The following is a 26,782-nucleotide window of genomic DNA, read 5'->3' as shown; positions in this document are numbered from 1 at the left end:
TATCCACTCCAACCCCCTTCATACCCACCCCAGTCCAGCTCTCTTCAGTCTGAGTTGAGAACACCTGGAGTCCCCAACAGGAGACTCAGTTCAGCTTTTCTCACAGTACAGGCTGTCAGCCTCTATTGTACACTTTCCTAACTGGAACTCCTTGCCTTTCGGGGTCAGCAACATGGATTATCTCCACTTTACCTGTTGAAGCCCCATGGACTAATGCCAATCTGAAACCATAGCCCTCAGATTAATACAGACCTAGCTGAGACTCCAGTCCTCCCTAGCTGAATGACCTTAGGCATGTTATTTATCCTCCCTGAGCCTCAGTTCCTCCATCTATAAATTGGGAGCAATGATTTATATACACAGGGTGGTTGTGAGCATCCTATAAGAGTTATAAACACCTGTTGTAGGAACTGACACATATAGATAGAATGGCAAATGTGAGCATTATTTATATTCCGTATTCCCTCCATTCTCCCTTGAAGCTGCCTGAGACTTTCTCTGGGAGCTGAGAATGGAGATGTCTGAAATGGAACTGATCTGGACAAAACTAGGACTATGAAATATCAAAACCTGCACTTAGGACCCAATTATAGACTTCAAAAGAAAGCAAAGGATGTTTGAGGCCTAGAGAAGGGACACAATTTGCCAAAGGTCACAGAGCCAATGGAGGTAGGTAGAATGGCAGGCAAACAGGGAGAGGGAAGCAAATGGGGTTGTGGGCTGAGGTCAGGGTTGAGGTATTGAGCTGAATCCAAGGACAGACAGCCAAGCAAGAAGATCTCCAGCTGACATTGCCCCATGTCCCATGCCCAGAAGGGCTTGGCATTTGCCTGAGTTTGCAGTAGTTTCCCAGAAATGCTAGGTAAATATCCCTGTCATTTACTGAGTCACCAACCCCATAATCAGACAAGAGTCCCCATACCAAGTGCTGCCTCAGGTTTGGCTCCTTCTGCAGAGATGCTTCTCCCGGGCACCACCCCGGACAGATGCCCTCCACACGGTCCCTTACCAAGGCCCTGCTAGGGGCTCTGTACCCCACCCCATGGCATGGTTTCATTGTTCACAGCTCAGCATCCTCTTTGGACAGTTTGCTCTTCCCAAGAAACTGTGGTATATGGAATATTTTCTACTTGGTACTTTCTTCCCAAAAAGTCAGACATGGCTTGCCATTCCATGACTAACATTTGAAAATGTCCTGGGGCCTGGTGTTAATCTCAATCATGGAGAAATTGTAGGCATTGTGGCTGGTGTACTTGCCCCTTGATAATTTTTTCTTTAGGCTATGTTTTCTTTGTTTGTTGTTTTTTAGTTCCCCTCTCTCTATCCCCCTCCTGCCACCCCACTTCCCTCATCCTCAGGAACCAAGATGTGTCCTCTTAGAAGATGTCTGTCCTCTGTCTGGTTTATTGAGGCTTCTTAACTTATCCTAAGCTCATATGTCCTGAGTTCTCTGCCTCCTTCTTAGTGTTCATGTGTGAATTCCTTTGCCCATCCCCAATAGGGGATCCTCTAGCTTATTTATTTTTCTCTTTTTAAAGTTTATTTATTTTGAGATAGAACGAGCAGAGAGAGAGGGAGAGAGAGGGAATCCCAAGCAGACTGCACACCATCAGTGCAGAGCCTGATGTGGGGCTCAAATCCACAAACTGAGAGATCATGACCTGAGCTGAAATCAACAGTCAGATGCTTAATGGACTGAGCTACCCAGGCACACAGGGATCCTCTAGTTAGACATCTACCTGAAGGTAAGGACTTCACTAACTGACTTCTCAAGACATCTAATTCAATGATATTCTGACCTTGAGATCTGGGAATCAGTGATGGCAGAATTCAATATTTGTGATTCTGTAACTCAGATTTCACCATGCTAGAATTCTGTGATGCTAAGATTCCATGACTATGGACTCTATGCATTTAGGATTTTATGGTATTTGTGTTTCATGAATTTGTCATTGACTTAGTGATAATAACCAGGACTCACTTGTCCTGGGTTTCTGTGTTTGTTTTCCACAGGATGGAAGTCAGCTCTGGGCTCTCTTTTCTGAATTCGCTGAAGGCAGAGGAAGGAGATGGTTGGATAGGAAAAGGGTAACATTCCTACTTCCCCTGGGGCTCCAGGGCAGCCCAGCATTCAGTCCACCTCCCTCCCCCCAAGTCCATCATTTGGGCTCCAAGGATTTGAGCATAGCAGGAAAAGCATGCTCCTTTGCAACCTTTCCACCCAGCTTCCTTTCCTCCCTGGCCTGCTCCAGGATCTGGGGAAAGTTAATGGGAGACTGGCCCGGTCAAATGCAGAGGGGGAGGGAGGGTTGAGTACAGGGCAGGGAGCCAATGAAGTAGGTATACAAGATTCCCTAGGGAGCCTTATAGCTTTCTCTGAAGGTGAGGAAGGAACAGAGGACGGAAATGGGGGTGTGGGTGAGGGTACTGGTCAGGGTGGAGCGACCGGCATTGCATTGTAGGGCTGGAGCTGGGCTTCCGGCCATTGACCCATTGGTGACAAGGTAAATCCAGCCTGGCGCCTTGGAAGCGGTCTGGTCCAGTCCCTACCCATTGACTTTGTGTTTCTGTGCCTGACTCAGACTCCCAGGAAAACCCAGAGGGCAGAAATTGGGGATGGGGAAACTGATTCTCCAGGGCTCCTTCCTGGGAGGGCCCCCTGAGGCCAAGAAAGGGGACAGGACTTTCCAAGGATCGCACTAGGGTTTGGGGCAGAACAAGGACTGGAATTCCGAGCTCTGGCTTTCATCCCAGAGCTGTTCCCGCGATACTCCAAAGGGTCCCAGTATTACAAAATGCTCCCACAACCGGACAGCCTTGGCTGGACTCTGGGATGGAGGATGGGCCCACAAGCAGCCTCCCCAGAGCTGTCTGGACTCCTCCTCCAGCCCCCAGGTGCTTGGCTGAAGCTGCCAAACCCGATTTTCCAGTGGCTGCCCAGAAGCTGGCTGGAGCGGGAAGCCTTCTCTGGGCAGGGACCCCTCAGGCCACTGTCCTTTTCCTCCTGCCCTCCTGACCCCTTGCTCTTACAGGGAGCTGTGCCACCACCACTTCCTCCTCTCTCAACCTGCCATCTCCCCTGCCGGGCACCAGGAGATGTGGTCCAGGACTGCTCCTCTCTGCTTCAGTTTTCTCATCTGCAGATGGAGGTCTAAGGACTGGCCTGGCTCTCAGGGATCAATCGTGGGGAGGCTCCGGAGCAAAGGGGCTGGGAATAGCAGTGGGTCCCCACTTGGGTGGCAGGTTGGTGCAATGTTGGGAGCGCAGCCCTAGGTGTGAGAAGTAATCTCTGTTCTGGAGCATGCTCGTTGTGGTGGAAGGTGCAAGGTAAAGGAGGGTGCCCCTCGGGTTTCCTCAGGCTATCTCATGAGACAGAAGGAGACAGAGAACATCATCCTGGACTGAGTCCCTTGTTACCAATGTTCGGAGTCCTCGCCACAGTTGGATGCGGTGCCTGTGTGATCTGTTTAATGTCTGTCTCCCATCGAGCTCTAACACCCACCAGGAAGAACTCCTGCCGTCTTGCATGCTGCACTGTCTCCAGAACTTGGCACCCTCCCTGGCACATGGCAGGCACTACTGCCTGAGACAGAGTTTCATACTGAAAAGCAGAAGCAGAGGCACGCTAGGGGCTGGAGAGCAGCCGAATCTGTTCACCTAACCAGGCTCCTGCTCCAGGCTCCCACATGACCCAGGGCCCTTCCTCTGGGGTCCTCAGCCTCCAGGGAGCCCTGGTGGGGTGGGAATGATTGAACTGTATACAGTAATCCAGGGGGCACCTAGACTGGAGTGGTGGGTGCCCTCTGGCTGCAGCTGCCTCTGGGAGCCTGAGAGGGGAGGGGCCGTGGAGGAGCCCGTCATTGCAGAGGGAGCTAAAAATAGCCGGAAGAGATGATGTCATCAGGTTCCCACAGCTCAGCACCCCCCTCACTCACACACATACACACATATCCTCACAGACACAGATACACACAGACACAAGTGTGGGCGTGCACACACATGCGCATGCACACACACACACACACACACACACACACACACACCCCACTCTTATAGGGGAGGGAAGCTTCTGGGTTCCAGGGCTGCAGGGGCAGGGAAGTCTGGTGAGTGTGTCTGCACGTGTGCATGTGTCTGTGTGTGCCTGGGTTTGCATGAGTGTGATTGCATGTTTCTATCTATATGCTTATGTGCTTGTCCAGATGCATGCATGTCTGTATGTGTTTATTTGCAGGCATGCATATGTGCTGTTACATATGCCATGTGAGGAGAGCCCTGGGCATTAGTGTGTGTATCTCTGTTTATAAGTATGTACTTGCATGCATCTGTGTTTGTTGCATTGTGTGTCTGTGAGTCTACTTATATTTACATGTCCACATGTGTTCATGGACTGTGACAAGTGTCTTTATATGTGTGGGCCCCTCTGTGGACCTTGGGCGCTAGCCCAGCTACCTTCCTGCCTTCCCTCCACCCAACCCCCCAGCCAGCACTGTCTGGGCATGATGTGTCAGTGAATTCGCTGCCGCTTCCCTCCTCTCAGGGTCCCAGTGTCTGGCAAGCCTTAGAATGGAAGGACACACATACAGTTCATTTTTTCCTCACAGGCTTCCTGAACCCCAGGAGGCCAGGCCAAAGCTCTCAGACCTCACTCCCACACCCAAGCCTCAGGGGAGGGAGCCCTGGACACACACCCAAGCATAAAGTGACACCTTAGAGACAGAGTCCTTCACAATGTTTCCTGCCACTGAGACACAATTCCATGGAGATACACCCCACAGAAATGCTGTTACACCTGATGACACATGGGCACACACTCAGAAATCCAAATGGAAAATCCCCAGGCCAGAGTGCTTAACACCCTCCCCCTTTCTGGACTCTAACTCAGTCTTGCCCCACCCCTAACCACGGCAGCACCCAGCTGGCAGTCCTGGAAAACACTGACCTCAGGGAACAGCTCGCGGAGGCTGAAGGTGGCCGGTCCTCCTCAGAGGTAACCCTCTCCTCCTTCAGGCTGCCCCTCACCCTGTCTCCTGACCTTCATTCCTCTTAGTGACCTGAAGCGTCTCTCTGCACACCCACACCCTCGACACACAGCCGGCCACAGAGGCACGATAGGTTGCAGAGGCACACTCAGCCACATGTCGGCTCACACTCCCATTGTGCTGGTCTCACACACACACACACACACACACACACACACACACACACACACGCAGACATACACACCCACAGCTCCTTCTGCACACTGACCATCATGGGCACAGAGCCACGTGCATCTCACATTCAAGCACTCATTGAGTTACACTCAAGTAGTGAAATCTCTTTCTGATCTGTGCCTCTACCTCCCTCCTCAAGGATCTGGCTCCCTGTAACTTCCAGGGTGTCTAGGGAGACCCTTTTCCCTGTACAAGGCAGGAAGGCTCCCTGCCTCCTGGGGCAGATCAATAGCTGAGGCTAAAGATGGAGAAATGGTGTGTGTTGCCAGCTTTGTCCTGTCGCTCCATTGCCTAACTGTGATCCCTGCTGTTGTCACTGAAGCCCATCCCTGGGAGCATTCAGCCCCAACTCTGCCCTCGTACCCTGCTTCATACTTATCTGGAAACATCTTGGAATGGAGTAAGGCAGTTGGAGCAGAAATGATTGTATTTGTCTGCTGTTAACCACCCAGGGCCCCTAGGAAATGCAGGTCTGGAGCCAGCCAAGTTTCTGGTCTAGTGTCTGGACATTTCTAGAGGATCAGAAAGCTGCCAGGTTGACAGAGGTGTCTGAGAACTGAGGAGAAGAAGAAAAGGGAGGAGTGTGAGGAAGACAGCAGTTCTGGAAGCTCTACTGCTCTTAGATTCACAGTCCCCCAAGCCCTCTGCTTGTAGCCAATATGCCCTCCATCAAGGCTCTCAGCCTTTAGGATGTCTGTATCAAAACCCCACCATACTTTGGGGGTGGTATTTCTCACAGACTGTGTCCCCTAGAGTGCCTATGCAGGGCTAAAATGGGGGGACACCAATGACCGTTTTTCCAACCCCCCACCCTGCCTCAGGACCCTTGGCTAACCTTGAGGTGGAAGGATCCACACTCTGGTGGTTGTGATGGTGTGACTGTTGTTGATTTCTGTGGCTATGGTGGCAAAATTGGTGGCTGCAGTGGTGGAAGTTGGGTGTTGGGGTTTCAGCCGATACCTTCTGCGGCTACACTTGAACATCCCAGGAAATCGAGGCCGAGGACAACCCCTCCCTGGCCTTTGGTAGGGGGAACATAAGCCCCGGGGCCGAGGGGCACGGACAAGCTGAGAAGGCCCCATGGGTGCTACTGGCCAGGCCAGCTGGGGCCCCTATGACATAGAGTTTGCATAAGGGTGGTGCTCTTTATTACAGATCCTGGTCCCCAGCCCCTCCCCATGGGTCAGGCTCCCTCACAATTCTCTCAGTGGGTCCAGCCCAGGGGCTAGAAAACTTCAGCTTGGCACCGAGGGAAAAGGAGCCCTGAGTAGGGGAAAATTACACCCTCACTTTCTCATTTATCCACATTAACAATATTAACAGTATTTAATAAGCATTTACTGTGTGCCAAACAATACTGAGGATTTTACAAACACTATGTCTTTAATCCCACAACAACCCCACAAAGTTTAGACTCTATCATTATTCCTATTTCATACACAGTCAATTCTCATAATTCACAGTAGTTAATAAAATTGCCACCACAAACAGTGCATGAGCGAATGCATCTACAGCAAATGCATCCTACCAGTCTCTGGTCACAATATTTTCATCAACTGATTGATCAGAACATGACCTACTTGGGTGTGTTTCTGTTTAAATCCACCTGATTTAGGGGTGCCTGGGTGGCACAGTCGGTTAAGGGTCCTGACTTTTGAGCTCGGCTCAGGTCATGATCTCAGTTTGGGAGTTTGAGCCTCGCATCAGGCTCTGCAACGATGGTGCAGAGTCTGCTTGGGATTCTGTCTCTCCTCCCCAGACCGTGTGCATTCTTGCTCTCTCTCAAAAAAAATAAACTTAAAAAAAAGACACCTAATTTAAAATATATTGTTGAGTCATTCACATTAAACTCATAGCCAACACCATGGTGACTTGTACCTGGATGACATTTATAACATATGTCCTCTGTAAGGCACATCACAGGCTTCTTGTGCCTAGGAATACTAGACAACACTTCAGTATTACTTGGTAAATGGCAAAATCACTAGCAAAAAGCACAAAAAATGCACAGAAAGTGACACCGAATAGCCCACAAGAAGAACATGTGTTTACATTATAAGAGGTGAAACAAGAAGGCAGCATATCCTCTTGTTCAATTTCAGCTGAGAACATGAGAATGAGGCAGCTCAAAATTTTTACAACTGTCCATGAATGATGCCAAAGTGACACAAGTATTGGCCCGGGGTTACATATGAATTTTTGTGAGTAGGCAAATTCACAGATATGGAAGCCATAAATAATGAGGATCAACTATATAAGGAAACTGAGGCTCTGTTGGGTGAGGTCACACAGAGACAGGCAAGGGTTCAAATCCATGATGGTTAAGGCCCAAAGCCCAAGCATTTAACTCTTGCTGTTCTGCACTCATTTATTCATTCAATCATTCAGGAAATGTTCACTAACAACTTCATATGTGCTGGGCTCTGGGGATGGAGATGGAGGTGACATGGCCCCAATTCTTCCTGAGTGGAAAGAGAAAGCCATGTGGATAATCAGTGAAGGTGGAGGAACATCTAGGTCCCCAGTGGATGTAAGTTGTGTCAACCCGGGGTTTACTTCCTTTCTTGTAGGAGACAGTGTTGTCAATGGCTCTGCCAGGCCTTGGACTGCATCGTTGTGGGACTGTGGACTTGTTCTTTCTCCCTCCACGCTGTCTTTCCTTCCTATTTCACCTCTAATCCTCCTTACCAGACTCTGCCTTTTCTCTGTTCCTGCAGGAACCTGCCAGAAGACTTGAGGGTCCCCAGCACCACCCTATACAGCCACACACCTACTCCCCCTCCAGCCTCTCCCCTTGCTATCCTCAGTCTTAGAAAATGGAACTTCCTCCCATCAACTTCTACCCACTACACCTTATAAACCCACTTGCCCTTGGCCGTCTTCTTCCTCAAGTCCCAAACCAAAGCTTTCTCCCCTGCTCCTTCTGGAAGTCAGCTCTTCCTGCCATCTCAGATATTCTATCAATATAGACAGTCTGCTTGATGGTTAAGATCAAGATACAGCCTCTGGCACCAGGCTGGCTCGGGGTGAATCCTCACTCTGCGACTTATAAGCTGTGTGATCACAGCAAGGATCTAACCTTCCTGTGCCTCTGTTTCCCCATGTTTAAAAGGGGATAAAAGAGAATCTATCTCGTCAAGTTGTGAAGAGGGGAAAAAAGACTATATATGTAATGCATTTAAAGCATGATCTACACAAATTTTACTGTCATCAGCTCCCCTCTCTCCCATTTCTTCAGTTGCCTCCTCCCATTATAAAAAAAATAGTGTCAACTATATTCAAATTTTTAAAAAATTTAAAAAGTCCACTTCATCCATCTTATACCCCCCACTGGTGATGCCTCTCCCCATTCTGACCTTCCCACTCTGTGGTCATTCTTGTTTGTCCCTGAGGGGTGAGAAAATCTTATCTTAAACTCTATATTCTGTTTTGCAGACCAGGACACAGAAGCTTAAAAACAAGTCTTAAATGGGGCACCTGGGTGGTTCAGTTGGTTAAGCATCTGACTCTTGATTTGGGCTCAGGTTATGATCTCACAGGATTGAGCCCCACGTATGGCTCTGTGCTGATGGCATGGAACCTGCATGGGATTCTCTCTCTGCCCTTCTCCCATGCTCTCCCTCTCCCTCTCTCAAAATAAATTTAAAAAATAAAAATAAAAATAAATGAGTCTAAGAAACGCCCCTGAGGTCACACAGCTAAGAAGCAGCAGAACCAGCATTGGAGAACCTGGTCTGCGTGACTCCAAGGCCAGAACTTCCCCAGCTCCTCAATGTTGGCAGCGTTAGAGTGGAAAGTAGGACCAAGAGCAGAAATATGCAGGCAGGGGTTCAAATGAAACCCTTGAGGGATTCTTGGAGAACGGATTACTGAGACTTCAAATTGGGGTGATGCTTTTGTGGGACCATGGTGCCACCTGCTGGCTGAAAGGAAAGGGGTGCTTAACACATTGCTTAGAGGAGAGGAGAGGAGGGTGGTGGAGCAAGAGAAGGTATGGGAAAGTAGCCCAGTAAGGAGGAAAGAAGGGAGGAGAAAGATGGGGAAACAGATTTTGCAGAGGGAAAAGGACTAGGAGTCATTTGCTGCTCAGAGGCAGAAGCAACGAAACCTGGGCCGTTTTCCTTGAAAGTGTGGATATGCTTGAGTGTGTGTGTGAGAGAGAGAGAGAGAGAGAGAGAGAGAGAGAGAGAGACACACACACACACACACACACACACACACACACACAGACTTTATATATGTACCTCGGATGTTACTTTGTTGTTTCTTAATTGCTGGGGGTCCGTCCACACACAGGTCAGAGTGTGTATGCGTGTGTGTGTGTGTGTGTGTGTGTGTGCGCGTGCACTTATGGGCGCTACTAGATGTTTATGTATCTATCTCTGTGTATGCATATAGATGGCAGCTTGGGTAGATGAGTGTGTGCCTGTGAGCACTTAGGGTGTATCAATGTATCAGCAGATGTGGGCTAGGAAGCATATGTGCCCTGTGGTGGTGGAGGGCACTCAGAAATTCTGAGAGCCACTTGTTTACCCTTAGACTTTTCCTTCTTCAGATCAGGAAAGGTGTTGCTGCAGTTGGCGTTGCCGGGCCGACGAGGCCCCGCTGCTCCAGTGGCTGTGGGGACAGATCTCCAGGCAGCAGGGGGCAGCAGGGCAAGAGGAGGCTGACTGCTGGGTGGGGCCGGCGCAAAGGCAAGCAGACGAGGCCTTTATAAGTCCTGCCCCGCCCGCAGGTGAGCAGTGGTGTGTGAGAGCCAGCTCCGTCTCCCTGCCTGCCCACTCAAGTGGCAATTCCCTGAGTTGCTTGTCCGCTCTGGAGCCTCGGCAGCTTCTTCTTTCAGAACTCACGACCAAGAGCCCTGAACAGGTGATGGCTTAGGATAGGGATTATCCTATTAAGTGAAATCAACCTGTAAACAGGTGTGGAAAGTTGTGAGGCTAAAGGGGAAGGTCCTGGAAGAGTCTAGGGCTGGGTTTGGGAAGGGGTCCAGGACATATAGGTGCCAAGGAAGGGCACTGAGTAACCTGTAGTCTGGGGGCTGGGTTTGGGCACCAGCGGGGAAACCTGGGGTGTTAGTATCTCAGAGTGTTAGGTGCTGGGAGAGGGCTGGGGCAGTGCAGAGAGGTAGGGGTGTCAGGATAGGACTTCGGGAAAGTCCTGAGGTGTCAGAGTCTAGATGCAAGGGGATTGGGGTGACTTATGGGTCCTGGATGCTGGAGTCTGGTATGTGAGGGTCCAAATGGCAGAGCCAGTCCAGGGGACAATGGAGACAGGTGGCACTAATTCCTAATGCACATTTGTCTGCCTCTCAGGAGCTACCATGCAGTGCTTCAGCTTCATTAAAACCATGATGACCCTCTTCAATTTCCTCATCTTTGTAAGTATGGGGGTAGTGGGCTTTTCGGGGCTCCCTACAGGAGTGGGTCACAACCTAAGCAGAGCCCAGCTTGGAAACAGGACCCTGCTGTGCCCAGACTCTGTTGTGCAAGTTTCCCATCATGATAGGGTGCAGAAGTCTCCCCAAACACCGAATCCTGATCTCAGGAACAGCCGGGCTGCCACACAAGTTGGGGTGGAGAACCTAGGAGAAGCTCCTCCCTTCCAGGAAGCTTCAGACCAGATTTAGGGCAGGACAGGGTAGGCTAAGAGGAGTGTTTTTATGTGCATTGGGGGCCCAGTGAGAGGAAGAGGTTTGCCCAAGCTTGCCTAGTGATCAAGGAAGTTCAGCGGCCTCTGTAGGAAGGGCAGCTGAAAGGAGAGATGCCTAAAGACCTCAGAGCAGAGAGTCCATCTCAAGTAGTCCTTATTCATTCAACAAACATTTATTGCCTAAGACTGTGTTGAGTGCTGGGGTGAAAGGTGAGCAAGCCCCTTCTCTGCCCTTGAAGATCTCAGATCCAGCAAGGCAGATAGGCAGACAGTGGTAACATGCTATGTCTGGCTTTAGCACAGGGGCTATGGGAGCCCATTGGAGGGGCTTGAACCCTGGTCAGAAAAGATGTCTGGAGGAAATAGCTGAGGCTGGGAATTTGCAGTGGGTGAGGAGGTTGTAAAGCATGCAAAAAGGGCCAGAAGCAATGAAATCAGATGTTGTTCAGAAAACCAGGAACAGATTGTGTAGGGCATGTTTGAGGAAGCTGAGTAATGAGGCATGAACCTGAGAGATGGTGGTGGAGATGGGGAGAAATGGACAAAGACAAAAAACTCAGATGGTGGCCAAGGGACGGAAGGAGGGGCAAGGCTGCAGAGATTTTGGCGATAATGCCCATGTCCCTGGTATGAGCAACCTGGGGGATGTCCCACAGGCAGCTGCGTACCTGATGGGGCTGCAGCTCTGGCTGGAGCTGGACATGGATATTTGGAAGTCATGTGACCCCAAATGGTCAGTGAAGCCACTGAACAGGTAAGAGCACTTAGGCAGAGTGACCTCTGGGAAACCTAACTTACAAGGATGATGTGGAGACATGGCCACCAGGAAGCAGAGAAAGAGCAATGGGAGAAAACAAGGAGAGCACGATCTCAAGAGAGGTCAGGAGGGCATGGCACATGAAGTGTCCACCAGATTTAGCACAGGATGGCACCACAGGCCTTGGAGCCTCATTAGAGTGGCTTAGAGTCAGTGAAAGGTGAAGAAGAGGAGATAGGAAGTGTAGATGGCTTTTTGGAGAAATTGGGCTGGAGGTGAATTACCTGACTCCAATATGGTCCATCCCTTGGGCTTCTTTTGGCTTCAGGACACTAGGCTTTATCCATATATCTGTAGAAAGCAAAAGGATCCCAGCAACATGGAGAGAGTAGGGGCTCTGGCCCGAGGGGGTTAAAGGCAAATCCGGTTTGGTTTCTGGCCTCTGTTGGTCAGGTTTTGCCAGGCTGGGCAGGGCAGGACAGGTCTCAAACTCCTTGAAATTTGACCCTGTAGGCTGGGAGCCCAGCTCTCTGTCTTTGGGCAAACATGCCTGGGACCCAGCCACAATCTGCCACTTGGTTCTAGCCTCGGTTTCTGTAGCAGGGCACCAAGCTGATGTCAGGCTGATTCATCTGCTGGTGCTCTGGCTCAGCAAGGCTTTGCTCTAAGAGCAGTGGCCTGTGGACAGTGTACCTCCTATCCAGTCCGGGCCTCTGGACCCCTGAGACTTGGGGTTGAGCCAGAGAGAGCCTCTAAAGGAAACCCTGGCTGTACTCCCCCTCTGGTGCCTCAATTTTCCTGTGTGGCAAGGAGAGGTCGAGGTTTGATGGAGGGCAGGCCAGGAGTTTGATCCTGGAGAGGAGCCAAATGGGGCCTCAAGGTAGGTGTCCCTTCTGAGTCCCTCTGCAAGGTTGGAAGCAGGTGTAAACCTCAGCCCCGCCTCTGTTGCTATGGTGACTGTTGAGCCTGCTCAATGCTACCACCCTACTGTTTCACCTATCAGAGGACAGAGGCGTTTCAGTCCTGCAAGGAAATGGGGTGGGGTGGGGGCTGCTGGCCTCACCTGCTTGTTTTCATTCCTTGCTATGCAGCTTGACCCTGGCAGCAGTGAGGAAAAGTCTTGCCCCTCCCCAGTCCTGTAGATATTTCCGGAACCCCTGATCCCATTTATATCTGTGTAGGTGCTGGCTATGGGTGGCCCAGCTCCCATCTTTCTGGCTCTACAGAATATTTTTCCTCCCTACAGGATGAGTTTTTAGACTCCTTAGCCAATAAAGGGAGAAATGTTCTCATTTCCCATCTTCCTGACTCAACTGCATGGTAAGGAGCTGCTTGCTCCTTAAGCAAGCATGTTTTGAGGTCTGCCTCTCTGTCCCCAGCTGTGTGGTGTCGCCCTGTTGGCAGTGGGCATCTGGGTGTCCGTCGATGGGCCATCCTTCCTGAAGATCTTCGGGCCGCTATCATCCAGTGCCATGCAGTTTGTCAACGTGGGCTACTTCCTCATCGCAGCTGGTGCTGTGCTCTTTGCTCTTGGTTTCCTGGGCTGCTACGGTGCTCAGACTGAGAACAAGTGTGCCCTCATGATGGTGTGTCAAACCCAGCTCCATAGGCCTGGGAACCCCTCACCCTTGACACCAGGCTTTGGGGATCCCCAAATCGTGCTCTGACTCCAGGGGTCTCAGCAGAGGGGGCTACTGCCTTGTTTTAATGGGTGTAAGGCAGGTGAGACTGTCTCTCTCTAAAATTCAGACCTCTGTTCCCCATTCAGTTCTTCTTGATCCTCCTCATCATCTTCATCGCTGAGGTTGCAGCTGCTGTGGTTGCCTTGGTGTATACCACCATGGTGAGGAGTGGGGATGGGGCAAGGGGGAAAGATCGGGTAAAGCCCTGCAAGTGGGCGGTGGCCCGTGAATGGCCGCCTTCCATACCAGGCCCTAAGCACTCGCCTGCCCCACCCAGGCTGAGAACTTCCTGTCGTTGCTGGTAGTGCCTACCATCAAGAAAGACTATGGTTCCCAGAAGGACTTCACCCAAGTGTGGAACACCACCATGGCAGGGGTAAGGTGGGCTGGGGGAGATTTTGGAGTGGGAAGAAAGAAACGAGGCCCTACTGACCACCCTTCCCTCCTCCTCTCCAGCTCAAGTGCTGTGGCTTTAACAACTACACAGATTTTGAGGGCTCTCCCTACTTCATGAAGAACCATACATTTCCCCCATACTGTTGCTTTGACAATGGCAATGGCACAGACATAGAACCCTGCACCAAGGAGAAGGCTGGTGACAAGAATGTAAAGGTGTGGTATGGAAGGTTGGGGCTGCTTTAATGTCCTCAAAGCGCTGAATGAGGGAGGGGTACAACTGCTGACTATACTCTTCCCTCCCCCAAGGGCTGCTTCGGTCAGCTTCTGTATGACATTCGAACCAACGCAGTCACTGTGGGTGGTGTGGCAGCCGGAATCGGGGGCTTGGAGGTAAGGGGTGAGGAGGCTGGGGCAGGATATCCCCACTGGATCAGGGTGCTTGACCCATCTTGGAGGCCTTGCTGAAAGAGACAGACTTGTAACAGAGCTTCATGTAGTGTCTGGGAGGCAGGGGACTGAAGCGTAAGGACCCTGGTCATATCCCTCATCTCTGCCTATTCCTTTCCCACCAGCTGGCGGCCATGATCGTGTCCATGTATCTGTACTGCAATTTGAAGTAAGTCTGCTTCTGCCTCCGCCGCTGCTGCTGCCACCGTCGTATAGGACCTGGGGAGAGGCATCCTGGCGCTGCCAAGCGGCAGTGTTTGGAGTGAGGACAGGAACTAACAGTTTCATTTGGGCCAGAGTGGGCCTAGCCTTGCTGCTCTGGACTTGGGGCCAAATAGGGGACCACCCCCTTCAGACTGTGCCTGAGCTTTCCTCCCATTGGTGGCGTTGGGGCCAGAACTTCTAAGGCAGCCAGTTCTCCTCCCCATACTTCCAGTCTGTCCCTTAAGCCCTTGACACCCTCTCAGGCCAAGGGGGGCTCTCAGTGATCCCAGCCGCCCCCTGTGGGATGAGAGAAAGGCACCCTAAAGCATGGGCATATGCAAAATCAGCAGTCACCAGGCGGATGTGTAGAAGACTCTTCAGAACTCATAACCCAATTAAAGTGTCTCTGTTTGGAACTCTCTTTGTGTATCCTTGGAGAGGCAGGCCCATCTTGCCTCACCTGGCCTCAGATTCCTACAGGGTTGGTGACTCAGAAGGCCCCTGGAAAGGTCACAAGGTTGAAAGTAGGTGCCTATTTTCCGCCTTCATTTGGATTCCAGGCCTGAGAGGGAGCCTAACAGGGATGACCAAGAAGGCACTCAGGGAGGAACTGGGGGCTGGGCCAGTCTGCCTTCCTATAACGTGGGAGGACTTTGGCCTGAAACTACCCCCTCCTAGGTGGGGGCAGTGGACTGGAAAGCTATGAAAATAACAAGCCTGTGCCCAAGTGGGGGTGGAGAGACCAGAAACACTGCCAAGGCAATGGGAGCGTCACTTCTTAGGCTGTGGAAGCCCTCCAGAAGCCCCCATCAGAGGACCCAAGCTGCCCACCCTACTCATTCAGGAAAAGCCCATACCTGTCCCTCCCTTGGGAATTTTAGAAAAGAACTTTTATTTGGATCTCGGCTTGCCTTGGGGACTCTACAGATCTGATCTCTTAATCTTAACCACCCCCAGGTGCCTAGAAAGGCCAAGTGACTTGTTCCACGTCCACAGCCTTCCCTGAAGGCTGATTTGTGCCCAGACTGTCTGACTCCAGAGTCCGGTGGGGTCCTGGCTGACATGGAGTCCGATTTACTTGAAGTCCTGAATATCCCTTAGATCTGATTGTTGCTGAACCAGGACGGACAACACTGAGGAGGGAGGCTATGGCCAGCAAAATCCACCCTAGGAAACCAGTCCTCCTTACTTCCCGTTGACCCCTGACCCCTCCTCCCTGGTTTTCCTAGGACAGCCCAGAACTCTTACCCTTTGCTGAGCCCATGAAGGAACAGCAACCTGGCCAGAGTCACACAGTGCCTGAGAGCTAGTCTGAGGCCCAGATCAGGAGCCTGCTGGGGGGCTGGGCAGGGAGAGCAACTAGTCCCTCTAACACACCACCCTTCCCAGGTGCCTACATGGAGGCTACCGGGGATTTGTTTGCCCAGGGCGGGCCTCCACCTCAAGAACTAACTGCTCCTGAACTTGGCGGTTGTAGCACCTAAAGCATTATCTCTAGCTCCAGCAAACACTGAAGGCGTCAGGGTGGCGAGAAATGTCGGGGCACCTGAGCCATGGTGGAGGGAGGGGCAGAGCTGGTAAAAGGGCGGGAGTTCTAGTCAGTTCCTGCCTCCCTGGACAAGGCTCTGCATAAGGAGCTCACCAGGCTCACCTTGAAAGGACTCTGCAGGCTGACCCCTTCTCAAGAGGTGTGGGCTACACTGGATCCCTTAAATGTCCTGTCCCCTGCCTTAGGCTTTCTTATCCATTCCTTCTAGACAGTCCCATCCATTTCCTGGTGCATCTATGACTAAGTTAGATCTTCTTAGTTTCTTTGGATCACTGGCTAGGTGAGAATCTGATGTAAACGATGGCTTTTTGGGGTACCCGGGTGACTCAGTTGGCTGAGCAGCCGACTTCGGCTCAGGTCATGATCTCACAGTTTGTGAGTTTGAGCCCATATTGGGTTTGTTGTTGTCAGCACAGAACTGCTTCGGTTCCTTTATCACCCGCCCCCCGCACCTGCTCACGCTCTCTCAAATATAAACATTAAAAAAATAAAGAAGAAATTGATGGCTCTTCTCCAGAAAAATGTCTAGATATGAAATCTGCATACAAAGTACCAAAGTGGGGGCACCTGAGTGGCTCAGTTGGTTAAATGTCTGACTTCAGCTCAGGTCATGATCTCGCAGTTCACAAATTCAAGTCCTAGATCAGGCTCTCTGCTATCAATACAGAGCCTGCTTATGATCCTCTGTCTCTTTCGCTCTACCCCTTTCCTTTCCACTCACTTGCTCTCTCTCTCTTTCTCTCTCAAAAATAAATAAACATTAAGGTGCACCTGGGTGGCTTAGTCAGTTAAATGTCCAACTTCAGCTCAGGTCATGATCTTGCAGTTCATGGGTTCGAGTCCTGTGTCAGGCTCTGTGCTGAAAGCTCAGTGCCTGGAGCCTGCTTCAGATTCTATGTCTCCTTCTATCTCTGCCCCTCCCCTGCTCATGCTCTCTCTCTCTCTTAAAAATAAATAAAACATAAAAAAATTTAAATAAACATTTTTTAAAAGTACCCTAAGGACCACAGATCCTTGTTCCTAGAACTCCATCTGCAGCCCAGTCCTAGCCTCCTGAATGAGGCCACCCCAGTTCTTTTCACTCACTTCCTTTCCAACCTCCCTAGACTCACCTGCTCTCCCATTCCTCCCCTAACACCAAGTATTCCTTTTGCTCTCTTGCTTCGTCTCTGGAGACAGGTACCTAAACAGACAAGCTAGGCAGGTTAACAGCCTGGTGGGGAAGGGGCTTGGGGTGGCTTCCGTAAGCTAAGCCCCAAGTACACTGGGGCTAAGGTCAGGTTCAGCCGTCCTAGGGTAGAGCTTGGGGAAAAACCTTGGTGTTTGAGACTGGGGCATCCCCTGGTGGCCAAATGGAAGCTAACCTCTGGAGGACAGTAAGGAAAACTCATTATGCGTCGTGACCATTCTCTCTCCTACCCGTCTGTCTGTCTGTCTGTGTGTGTGTCTCTCTCTCTCTCTCTCTCATACACACACACAATCACACCATCATAAAACACATCCCCAGAGGTTTTCTCCTTTTTTAATCAACGACCACCTTATCCAGCTTTGGAAACCTGGACAAAGAGGGGGCTGAGAAGAGGCCTGGTTCAGTGTCTGAGGGTCTCTGAGGGAGTCTGCCCCAGCAGGCGGGCCCCAGTGGGCCTGTCCATGGGTAGGGCACAGCAGTTTCCTGAGTAAGAGCCAGCCCCACCCGCAGGGCAGCACCCCAGCCAAGAAAGGAATCAACGCCCTCCAGACTTCAGCCTGTTCCCAAGGTCCTCAGGACAGTCAATAAATAGGTTAGATTCTGAGCCAGGCTTGGGAGGAGGGAGTGTGCACAGGGCAGGATAAGCTGCCCAGGGACCTCAGTGATTCCCAGGTACTATCCTGCCCCTTCCCACAAGGAAGTAAATAAATAGACCTCCAACTCAAGAACAGGGGCGTTGGAGCAGGGGAAGCCTCCCCTTGAGTTAGTAATTAAGTCTCATGTTAAAAACAAACCAGCCCCAACCCCTGCCAGTGTCTACAAAATCCTACAGGATGGGGTGAAGGGCTAGCCTGCCTGAGGGTACACAGTACCCAGCCCCGCAGGGGCCTGGAAGAGGTCTCATGTCTGTTCTGCAGCTCCTGGGGCTCCCTCTTCCTTTGGGGGCGGCTCCAGGAAAATTGGGGTGATGGATGGTGGCTTCTTCACCCTGGAAAGATAATTTGAAAATGTTAATTAGCTACGTCCCCTAATCCCACTAGACTCCCATTTCCCAGGGCAGAAAAGAGTCACTCACGAGTAGGGGGAGGCTGGGACGCCCACCACCAGGAAGTGATTCTTCTTCCAAAACAATCTCCACAGGCCCCGGTGGTTGCCACGCACATCCAGGTCCCAGATATGGAGGCACTGGTAGGAGTGGGACAGGGTGAGAGGCAAGGGTCAGAACTGTGGGGAAGGGCCACTGAGGACCTTGGCCCAGCCCCCACCCCCCTCAACAGTCACCTTAATTTGTAAGAGATAGCATCTTCTAGAATATGGAATTGGACAAGGGGTTGAAAGAGGGGTTCTCAGAGTAGGAAGGTTCTGAAGTAGAAGATTCCAGAACAAAGGCTCCCTGGATCTTGTGGGGAGGAGTAAGCCTGGGGTGGGTGTGTTAGTGGGGTACCTTGGCAAGCTGGGTCCAGGTGATAAAGTCATCATCTTTCTCCATTCGGATGAATGCCACATAGGTGTGGCCCTCTGTGTCTGGCAGGAAAGAGTCTTCACAAGGGTTCTTGCTGTGGTCCAGAACCTCAGCTTCGCTGCGGCAGAGGGTAGAGGAGAAAGGCCAAGACACATTCATGGAGGTGTTATACAAGGCCCTGTGCTTCATTTAAAGCTCTGCTATTGCTGTCTTGAAATTCTTAATTTTTCAACAAGGTGCCCTGCTTTTCATTTTGCAGTGGGCCCCAAAAGTAATGGGGACAAGACCCCCAGTATCTGCCTCCTCACTCCCTGCCATATATCCCTACTGCCGTAGGCCATACCTGAGCAGCCTGTGAATTTCTGCTTCATAAGCTTCCTTCTTCAGACTGAAGGAGAAGGAAAAATGGGTCAGGGGAAGGGGTAACTCCTCAGGTTAAAGGGGCGGGGCAAGGGGTTACATGGGAACTGGGTGGCAGCAGGGCTGGGGTAAAGATCAGGCCCCAGGTTGGAGGGGAATATTGGGGATTGGTCCATCAAGGCTCCTAGATATCCTCCCCTCTGCTCTGACCCCATCCCCGACCTGTCCACGTTCCTGAGCTGGACACCTGGAACCGTGTTGAACTTGTGCTTCTTGAAGTAGGCCTCCTAAAGTGGGTGTGAGGATGAGTATCAGGGCTTTACACTGTCAGGCCCACACCCACCCACTGACCCACCACAGAGCCACAAGGCCCACAAATGAAATCCTGGACCCACAGAGGTCCCTCTAATTTCCTCCATCTCCCCAACCTCCTCTTTGGAGCATCCTTGGCCCCGCTCTTCTAGCTTTTTTTTTTTTTAAATTTATTTCTTTATTTTGAGAGAGACAAAGAGACTGTGAACAGGGGAGGGGCAGAGAGGGAAAATCTCAAGCAGACCCTGTGCTGTGAGTGCAGAGCCCAGTGCGGGGCTCAAACTCACCAAACTGTGAGATCATGACTCAAGTTCAAATCAAGAGTCAGATGCTTAACTGATGGAGCCACCCAGGTGCTCCTGCTCTTACTAGCTTTAATTTGGGCTCTACCATCACTAAAGACCTCATGCCCACACCAGCAGCTCATGCTATTGACCCCCAGGCTGGCCCCTTGGTCCCAGTGGTTCTCCATGTGTCTGCTGCTGTAGAGCCACAGAAGCCAGGAACAGGGCAAAAAGCCAGGCTGGGTTGAGGGAGGAAAGTGCTAAGACTAAGGTATTGACAGTGTCAATGCCTGCCCCTCTCTGGGACATGAGTGGGGTCTTGTATAGGCCAGCCTCTCAGGGTCCTTCTGGATTCTAGGAGGCTCCAAGCTGCCCATCTGTTCCTTTGCACTGGGCTGTCTCAATGCATACTCTTGCTGTATGTGGGGAGTGGCTCTTTGGACACAGCCATGTAAAGTGTGGGGGCCTGGGGACCTCTCTGTTCACTTCAGGCTGAGGCTTGGGCCCTTCCACTTGCAAGGACAGGAGAGGGCAGAGCTTCCGGGGCTGCAGAAGCGCCTGGTGGCAGAAATACCCTCCCCACACCCACAGTCAGGTGCTAAGAATAGTAATAATAAAAATAATACCAGCTAACCCTTACATAATGCTTGCAGTTCAAAGCATTTTACATACATTAACTCATTTAAACCTCGTAACCTTGAACCCTTATGTTAGGTAGTACCTTTATCCTCGTTTTATAAATAAGGAAACTGAGGCAAAAGAGGATAAGGAATTTTCCCCAAGGTTAGTAAGTGGCAGAGCTGGGACAACTCTAGAGTCCGTGTTCGTGTTCTTGTTCGGTCTAGCATTCTGTGCCCGCCTCTACAACATCCCTGCATCCCACTCACGTGGAAGTAGCCGTTCATGTTGAGCCCAACGATGCCGAAGTGGTAGGATCTGGAAACATCAGGGATGATGCACTCTCGGCCTCGGCGTTGTTCGGGCATCCGCATCCACATGTCCCAGTCCCAGAGCTGAGGGCATGGAAGATTATGATGGTTAAGAGGTTTGGAGCTGGGAGGGGACTCCAGCCCCCTCACCCTACCCGGCCAGGGCACCTTTTCCGGTGTGGGCCACTTTGGCTCAAGCTCCTCCTTGTACAAAGACTTCCTGAGCACCCAGCCCAGGCCAGGCATGGTCTCCACACGGTACAGCAGTGCTGGGTCCTCAGCTGTGTGTTCATATCCCTGGGGACAGGGGTGGCGTGGTGGGAGGTATTAGCCTGATGCTTGTGCTGTACCAACTCCCCAGCTGAGCCCTGGCCACTCGGCTCACCTGGTCATTCCAGGCAGAGATACAGTACAGGCTGTCATCCTCTTCTAGCAGGTGGATAGACTGGCTCAGGAAACTGAGAGGCAGGGTCCAAGGGTTCAAGGAAAAGCAAGGACAAACCCAGTCAGACAGTGATGCTGGAAGAGCTAGAGATGGGACTCAGGAGTCGCGCCTGCTTGTTCCTTCCCCCAAATCCCCACTGCCTCCACCCATCCTTTGCACACTCTACTCCAACCCTAACACCCGCTGTCCTTCCTTCGCTCAGGCTTTCCTCCTACTTATGAGCTTATTTCCCCCAGAAAGTTCTCCCAGACACCCAACTGCCTTCTTCCCTGGAGACCCAGTTAAGCAAAGAGGCCCAAGGAAGCTTATATAGGAGCTGCGTGGAGAGGGACTTATGGAGGGGCACCCCCCTCACCTGAAAAAATCCACAGCAATGTCCAGATCCTCTTCCAGAACCACGGCAAATCTGGCTTCCTGCAGGGAGAGGGGGACAGCATGACCCCAAGGAAGCTTTTCCCATCCCGTGCCTCTTCCACCCCCATCTCATTTCTCAAGCAGCACTTCCCCTATTTTCCAGATCAGGAAGCTGAGGCCCAGAGAGGAGGAGAGCTTGCTATATAATAAGACCAGACCTTATACCCGTTTCCCACTCCCTGCCCCGGCCATCCCACCCAGGTCCAAGGGCTTTACCCTTACTACTCACCGGAAACAGGTTGAAAGTGGCAGTGAGGCTGGCTTTGTAGTGCTGGGTGGGGAGTGGAAAGAGGGTACGTGAGCTTTGGGGTGGACAGCAGGGTCAGATGGCTGCCCCTTCCACCCTTGTCTAGGCAGTACCTGAGACACCCGGGCATTCTTGATGCTGATGGGAGTATGCTGGATGCCCCTCAGACCAAACAATGCCACCACATCCATTGGCTCCTGGAGGGCATGGCCACTGGTCACCAAGGGAACCACCTGCCCCCTGCTCCACCATGCCAAACCATTCACGTTGCACAGCCCCTGCCTCGGCTATCTCTTGCAATCATCACTCCTAGGCTCTGCTCTTCCCATAGCTCCCAAACCCCACTCACCTCATAGTAGCCGTCGATGAAAACTGTTATCATCTGGGGAGATACCCCCTGAGCTGAGAGCAGAGAGCGCAGCATCCTAGGGAGCCCAGAGATGGGTTAGACCTCTGTCATCCACCTCAGGGCTCCCCTGTGTTTATAGCTCGGCCCACATTCCCGTGTTCACCCACATGAGTGAATGGGCCTAGAATCTGTTGCCTTTCCACCCACCTCAAGAGTTCCTCCTGCAGGCAGGTGAACCTAAGGGTCCCACCTGCTAGGTACCCTCCCATTCAGAGCTGGACTCAGCCCATGCCCAGGCTCACCTGTACAAGTAATTGGGCCGGTTCCCTGCAATCACAGCCACGGGCACATTAAGGACCTTGTTGTCGGGGAGCTGAGGGAGAAATAGCTTTTAGCTCTGGCCTCACTCCCTCCTCACAAGGGGATCCCCACCTAGGGAAGGGTTCTTTGGGGGAGAAGGTGAATCCAGAGTAGAGAGGGAAAAGGCAGAGTGTCTCCCGTCCTGGCCTTCCCACACACTAAACCCAACTCCAACTCGGGGCCTGTGTTCACATGGCCTACGCTCCCCCCAAACAGGATGCTCCCCATCTTTCAGAGCTCAGCACAGATCCTTGGATCCTGGTTCCCTCTCAGGCTGGAGTAGGGAAAGCCCAACCTGGCTCTTTCCTAGGGCCTCTGGCCAAGTTGAGAAGGAGTCCAAGCCTTATTGCACTCACTGGGTCAGGGCTGAATTCGATGGGTGTGGGGTCTTTGCAGCTGCACACGCTCCCATAACCCTCAACTTTGCTGCAGAAGCGCCGGCGGCGACGGTTCAGCTCTGTGTCTGCCCAGTGGCACTCGGCCTCTGAGGGAGGAATGGGGTCAACAGGATGAAGCATGAGGGGGCACAAGGCCAGTGTGGTTTACAGAACCCCAGGCACTCAGTCAGGAGAATAAAGCTCCATAAAGAGGACCCAAATGCCCACCTACAGCCCAGGCACTGCCCTGGAGCCCAGCCCCCACTAACCCCACCTTCAGCTGAGCTCAGCGGCACATCTGTCTTCAGCAGGACTGGGTCCCCCCAGGAGGAGAGGGCAGGTGACTTAGAATGTTTCTCCCCAAGGACAGGACCTAGCAGGGGGCAGGAATGAAGGGCAATGGGGGTCCAGGCTCCAGTTTGAAAGCTTCTTCCCATCTCTCTGCCCACCACTTCTGGCTCCTATTTGCCCCCAACCCCACCCCATCTCTTGGTGTTCTGTTCCTCCCAGGCCCCTGATGGCCTATGGTGTCGGTACCTCCTTTTCGTCCCACGAAGGCCCAAGTGTCCCTCCAGCCCAGGGCAGGGCCGGCCTGACTGCCCAGGCTCCTCAGCAGAGCCTTGGCCGTGTCCTTGAGGTGGAAGGAACCCTCGTCCTAGGAGACCAGAGAAGGTGGTCAGCTTGACTGCCATGGTTCTGGGCGACCTGGCTTCATGGAGCACTATGTGTCAGGCACCATGCAAAACCTTTTATTTAAATTAGCTCATTAAATTATCCCAACAACCCTCTGGGGTTACTGTCCTTTCAGTTAAGAAAACTGAAAGCTTAGAGAGATTTTGAGTATCATCCAAAGGTCAGGCTAGTAAATCCTTACCATGATCCCACGCAATCTGCACCTCTCCTCTCTGCCCTCTTTTCCCACCACTCCCCTCCCCTCCCTTAATTTGCTCCAGCTCCACTGGCATCCCTGCAGTCCTCAAACATGTCAAGCACCCTCCCACTTCAGAGCCTTTGCACTCACCAATCTTCTTATCTAGAATACTCTTTCTCCAGACAGCCACCGGGGCCCTCTCCTTACTTCCTCCAGCTTTCTGTTCACATGTCACTTCCTTACAGAGACCTTCCCTTTCTAAAATACATCACCCATTATTCTGTCTTCCCTGCTTTACTCTCTTCAGTAAGTTATCGTTTCCTGAAATCACACATTTATTTGGCTTTCTTGTTGTTGATCTTGTCCTACAGAATGTAAGCTCCATAAAGGTTGCTTCTGATTGTCTAAGCACCTGGCATGCAGTAGTTGCTCAATAACTATTTGCTGAATAAAAATGACAAGGCTAAGACTGGAACCTGTATTACCTTCCTCCAGAGGATCTTCCCACTATGCTTCAGGAGGGGTTAGCACCCAGGGCCATGAGCAAGGTTGGAGTTGGGGGCATAGGGAAAGGGACCAGAGCAGAGTCACTGACCTTGACAGTGCAGATGAGCACTCGGCCAGGTGCCACCATGTTGAGGAACAGCACCATGGCCTCATCCTCATGAGGTGAATATGTGTCAAACACACGCTTTGCCATCACATGGCCCTGGCAGGGGATATACCTCTCCTGAGTTAGTGTCACCAGCAAGGTGGGCCCAGCTATAATCCTCCAGCTTCCCCACCCCCAGAACCTCACCGTAGCCTGGTTGAGAACAATGACATGGATACCCCGGCCTTGCTCCCGAGCCTCGTCCTCCAGCACCTACGGGATGGCAGAGACAAAATCCAATTCTTCACAGTGGCACTCAAGGTCTCTGTCTTATGGGACCTTAAAAAAATCAGCTGCTTGAAACCTCTCCACCTGCCTATGCCTCTGTTAACAGTTCTTTTCTGACCCAACCTGAATGCCACCTCTTCCAGAAAACCTCCTTAAGTTATCCACTAAAGAGATGAAATCTTTCTACAACCCTCCTCTCCACAGCTTTCAGGCTCATAGAGCCCTTAATGTCTCTTCCTCATGCTGCAGATCGTATAATCCATCAGATTAAGCCCCTCAAAGTGGAGCCAGGTCTGATTACCTCTAGGTCCCCAATGCCCAGAACTAGGCTGAAGCCAAAGAAGGGATCAGAAAATAGTAAGGAAATAAATAAATCAATGAATTATCTGCCTCCTCAAACTAACGATCACTTTGCATAATACCCCACTACATGCAACACATTCTGCATACTTTTCATTTGATCCTGACAAAGAGAAATCCTTAGTCCCAGCCTTCAGATAAGGAACTGAGGCCTCCAGAGCCACCTAGTTTTAAAGTGGCAGAGATGCAGTACTCACTCAGGCAGTGGATCCCAGAGCCAGGGGCCCGCACCCTGAGTAGAATACAGTGACCGTACACCAGACACTGGCCCACTCACCGTAGTGCCATCCACTGCCACATACACTTTGCTGCGGCTTGAGTATACCTCCACATCCAGAACACGTCGGGGACCACTGCCCCTGCGCCGTGACGGCTCTAATCGGCCCAGGGTCTCATCTGTAAGGGTGCAAAGGTCACGGAGAAAGTCTTTCCAGCAGTGTCTCATCCCTTGGGATGTGCCTACCATTTCAGCTGTGAGATCCTAGGGGACCACCAACCCCCACCCCACCCTGACAGCCAATCCCATCCTCAGCCTGGCCCCACCATAGTCTTGTTCTGGCTCCCAGTCTCCATTGGCCTCGCTGATTGCTCGACGCGTGTCCAGGATCAACTTGATGTTGACAATGACGGTCACCAGTAGAAAAAGCACTGCCCCTGTCTGAGAGGAGCGGTAGGGATGACTAAAGGGAGGCACCCCCTCCAGATCATTGAGGGTCTTCCTGAAAGGAGGGCCCTGGCTGCAGTGAGGACACAGGGAGAGCCTGGGGCCTGTCTCTCCTCCCCATCTGCCAGTTCTACTCCCTCAACCAGGGTCCAGTTTCACAACCATCTCCTCCTGGAAACCACCCCTGACCCTTCTCTCTTCATCAGGGCCCTTTCTACCCAGAACTCCTGTATTCTTCCATTTGAGGCCCTGATTTCCTTGGTCCCCTCAACAATTAGTTCCTAGAGATGGAGCCCATCCCAGAGAATCAAGCTGGGGAGCAGAAGACCTGGGTCTTAGCTCTGACTGCCTGACAGGTGGGTGTACCCCTGAGTAAAGCCTTCCTGATCAGACTTCAGGTTTCTGTCAGAAGCCTAGGAGGTTGTACTTGGTTCTGATTCCAGAACTCTGGGTCCAAACCACCACCTGGTAGGGATGTGACACAAAGAGGTTTCCTCTCTTGGAACCTGCTGCCCTTTTTCAGGGTTGGGGGTAGCCAAAGTAAGTCCCAGTGTCCATAGTCTAGGCTAGGGTAAAGCTGGGAGGGAGCCCATGGGGGGTTGGGGACATCTCTATACCTGACAGAATCTCCGCAGGGCCCGCTGGTTGGTCAGTTTATACTTCCAGGTAAGATACCAGCTCCGCTTCTTCCGAGCCCCAAAGGGCTTGATGAGGGAGCTGGGCGTCCAGTCGTCCATGCCGGATCGGGGAGTTCACCACTGTCCTGGCCAACCCATGCCTTCAGGAATCTGAGAGGACCAGAGGGTCACATGGAGTAAGGTTTTCCTTCCAAAGTCTGATGCCTTCTAGGGAGCCCAGGGAGGATCTCCCAGCAACGGCTTCCCTGCAGACATCCACAATGTGTGACCTGGGAAAAGTGGCTCAACTGCTCTGGAGAGGAAACCTTCAGAGGGGTCAGATCACCTGGAAACTCCCCTGGGGCTGGGGCAACTGACAAAACTGCTCGGGAACACCCCCCCTCCCGAAAAGGGGCCAAATAATCGGCTCTCAGGGTTTATCAGCTCCTAAAAGGGCCAAGCTCCAGGCCTTCCTAGTCCTGGGATGGGCAAAGGGCGGAGACAACCCCCTTCCCCAACCCCCAATCCTCCACCCCCTTGCGCCCTCTCAAATCTGGCCCCGTTCCTCGCCTCCCAAGGCTCCGGGCCGCCTGAGGACTCGGGAGACCTACCCCGGCCGCGCCACCATTCCCGGACTCCCGCCCAGAAGCACTCACGGCTCAGGGGGCCAGGGCCCCGCTCGGGCCCCTCACGGGCCCGCACTGATCGGTCCGGCTCACCACGGCCTCCGCCTCCTCCATGCCGCTCGCGGCCCCGCCC

General features: G+C 52.1%; 3 protein-coding genes across 3 annotated transcripts; 1 reads left to right on the top strand and 2 right to left on the bottom strand.

Moving 5' to 3' along the window:
* Positions 1 to 5,622: 5,622 nt before the first annotated feature.
* P3R3URF (PIK3R3 upstream reading frame) lies at positions 5,623 to 6,339 on the bottom strand. The gene is made up of 2 exons (XM_029950015.1): positions 6,049 to 6,339; positions 5,623 to 5,769 (listed from the first exon to the last, which is right to left on the bottom strand). The coding sequence occupies exons 1-2, from the start codon at positions 6,293 to 6,295 to the stop codon at positions 5,726 to 5,728; spliced, it is 291 nt and encodes a 96-aa protein (XP_029805875.1). The 5' UTR covers positions 6,296 to 6,339; the 3' UTR covers positions 5,623 to 5,725.
* A 3,609-nt stretch (positions 6,340 to 9,948) lies between these two features.
* TSPAN1 (tetraspanin 1) lies at positions 9,949 to 14,770 on the top strand. Its single transcript, XM_029950013.1, has 8 exons — positions 9,949 to 10,082; positions 10,529 to 10,593; positions 13,002 to 13,208; positions 13,391 to 13,465; positions 13,582 to 13,680; positions 13,761 to 13,916; positions 14,010 to 14,093; positions 14,276 to 14,770. Exons 2-8 carry the CDS (start codon positions 10,537 to 10,539, stop codon positions 14,321 to 14,323), a joined length of 726 nt encoding a protein of 241 aa, XP_029805873.1. The 5' UTR covers positions 9,949 to 10,082; positions 10,529 to 10,536; the 3' UTR covers positions 14,324 to 14,770.
* Positions 14,771 to 17,409: 2,639 nt separating this feature from the next.
* On the bottom strand, positions 17,410 to 26,776 carry POMGNT1 (protein O-linked mannose N-acetylglucosaminyltransferase 1 (beta 1,2-)). The gene is made up of 22 exons (XM_029947794.1): positions 26,680 to 26,776; positions 26,024 to 26,194; positions 25,286 to 25,400; positions 25,020 to 25,138; positions 24,302 to 24,367; positions 24,098 to 24,211; positions 23,169 to 23,286; positions 22,906 to 23,004; positions 22,611 to 22,738; positions 22,197 to 22,267; positions 21,895 to 21,970; positions 21,659 to 21,742; positions 21,528 to 21,569; positions 21,240 to 21,298; positions 20,825 to 20,897; positions 20,608 to 20,736; positions 20,398 to 20,523; positions 19,137 to 19,201; positions 18,898 to 18,942; positions 18,537 to 18,672; positions 18,168 to 18,277; positions 17,410 to 18,080 (listed from the first exon to the last, which is right to left on the bottom strand). The coding sequence occupies exons 2-22, from the start codon at positions 26,141 to 26,143 to the stop codon at positions 17,993 to 17,995; spliced, it is 1,983 nt and encodes a 660-aa protein (XP_029803654.1). The 5' UTR covers positions 26,144 to 26,194; positions 26,680 to 26,776; the 3' UTR covers positions 17,410 to 17,992.
* Between the last annotated feature and the right edge of the window lie 6 nt (positions 26,777 to 26,782).

This window comes from Suricata suricatta, chromosome 8 (genome assembly GCF_006229205.1).
Source record: "Suricata suricatta isolate VVHF042 chromosome 8, meerkat_22Aug2017_6uvM2_HiC, whole genome shotgun sequence".
NCBI lineage: Eukaryota > Metazoa > Chordata > Mammalia > Carnivora > Herpestidae > Suricata > Suricata suricatta.
Note: the sequence above shows the minus strand (reverse complement) of the source record. Positions and strands in the feature narration are given on the sequence as shown.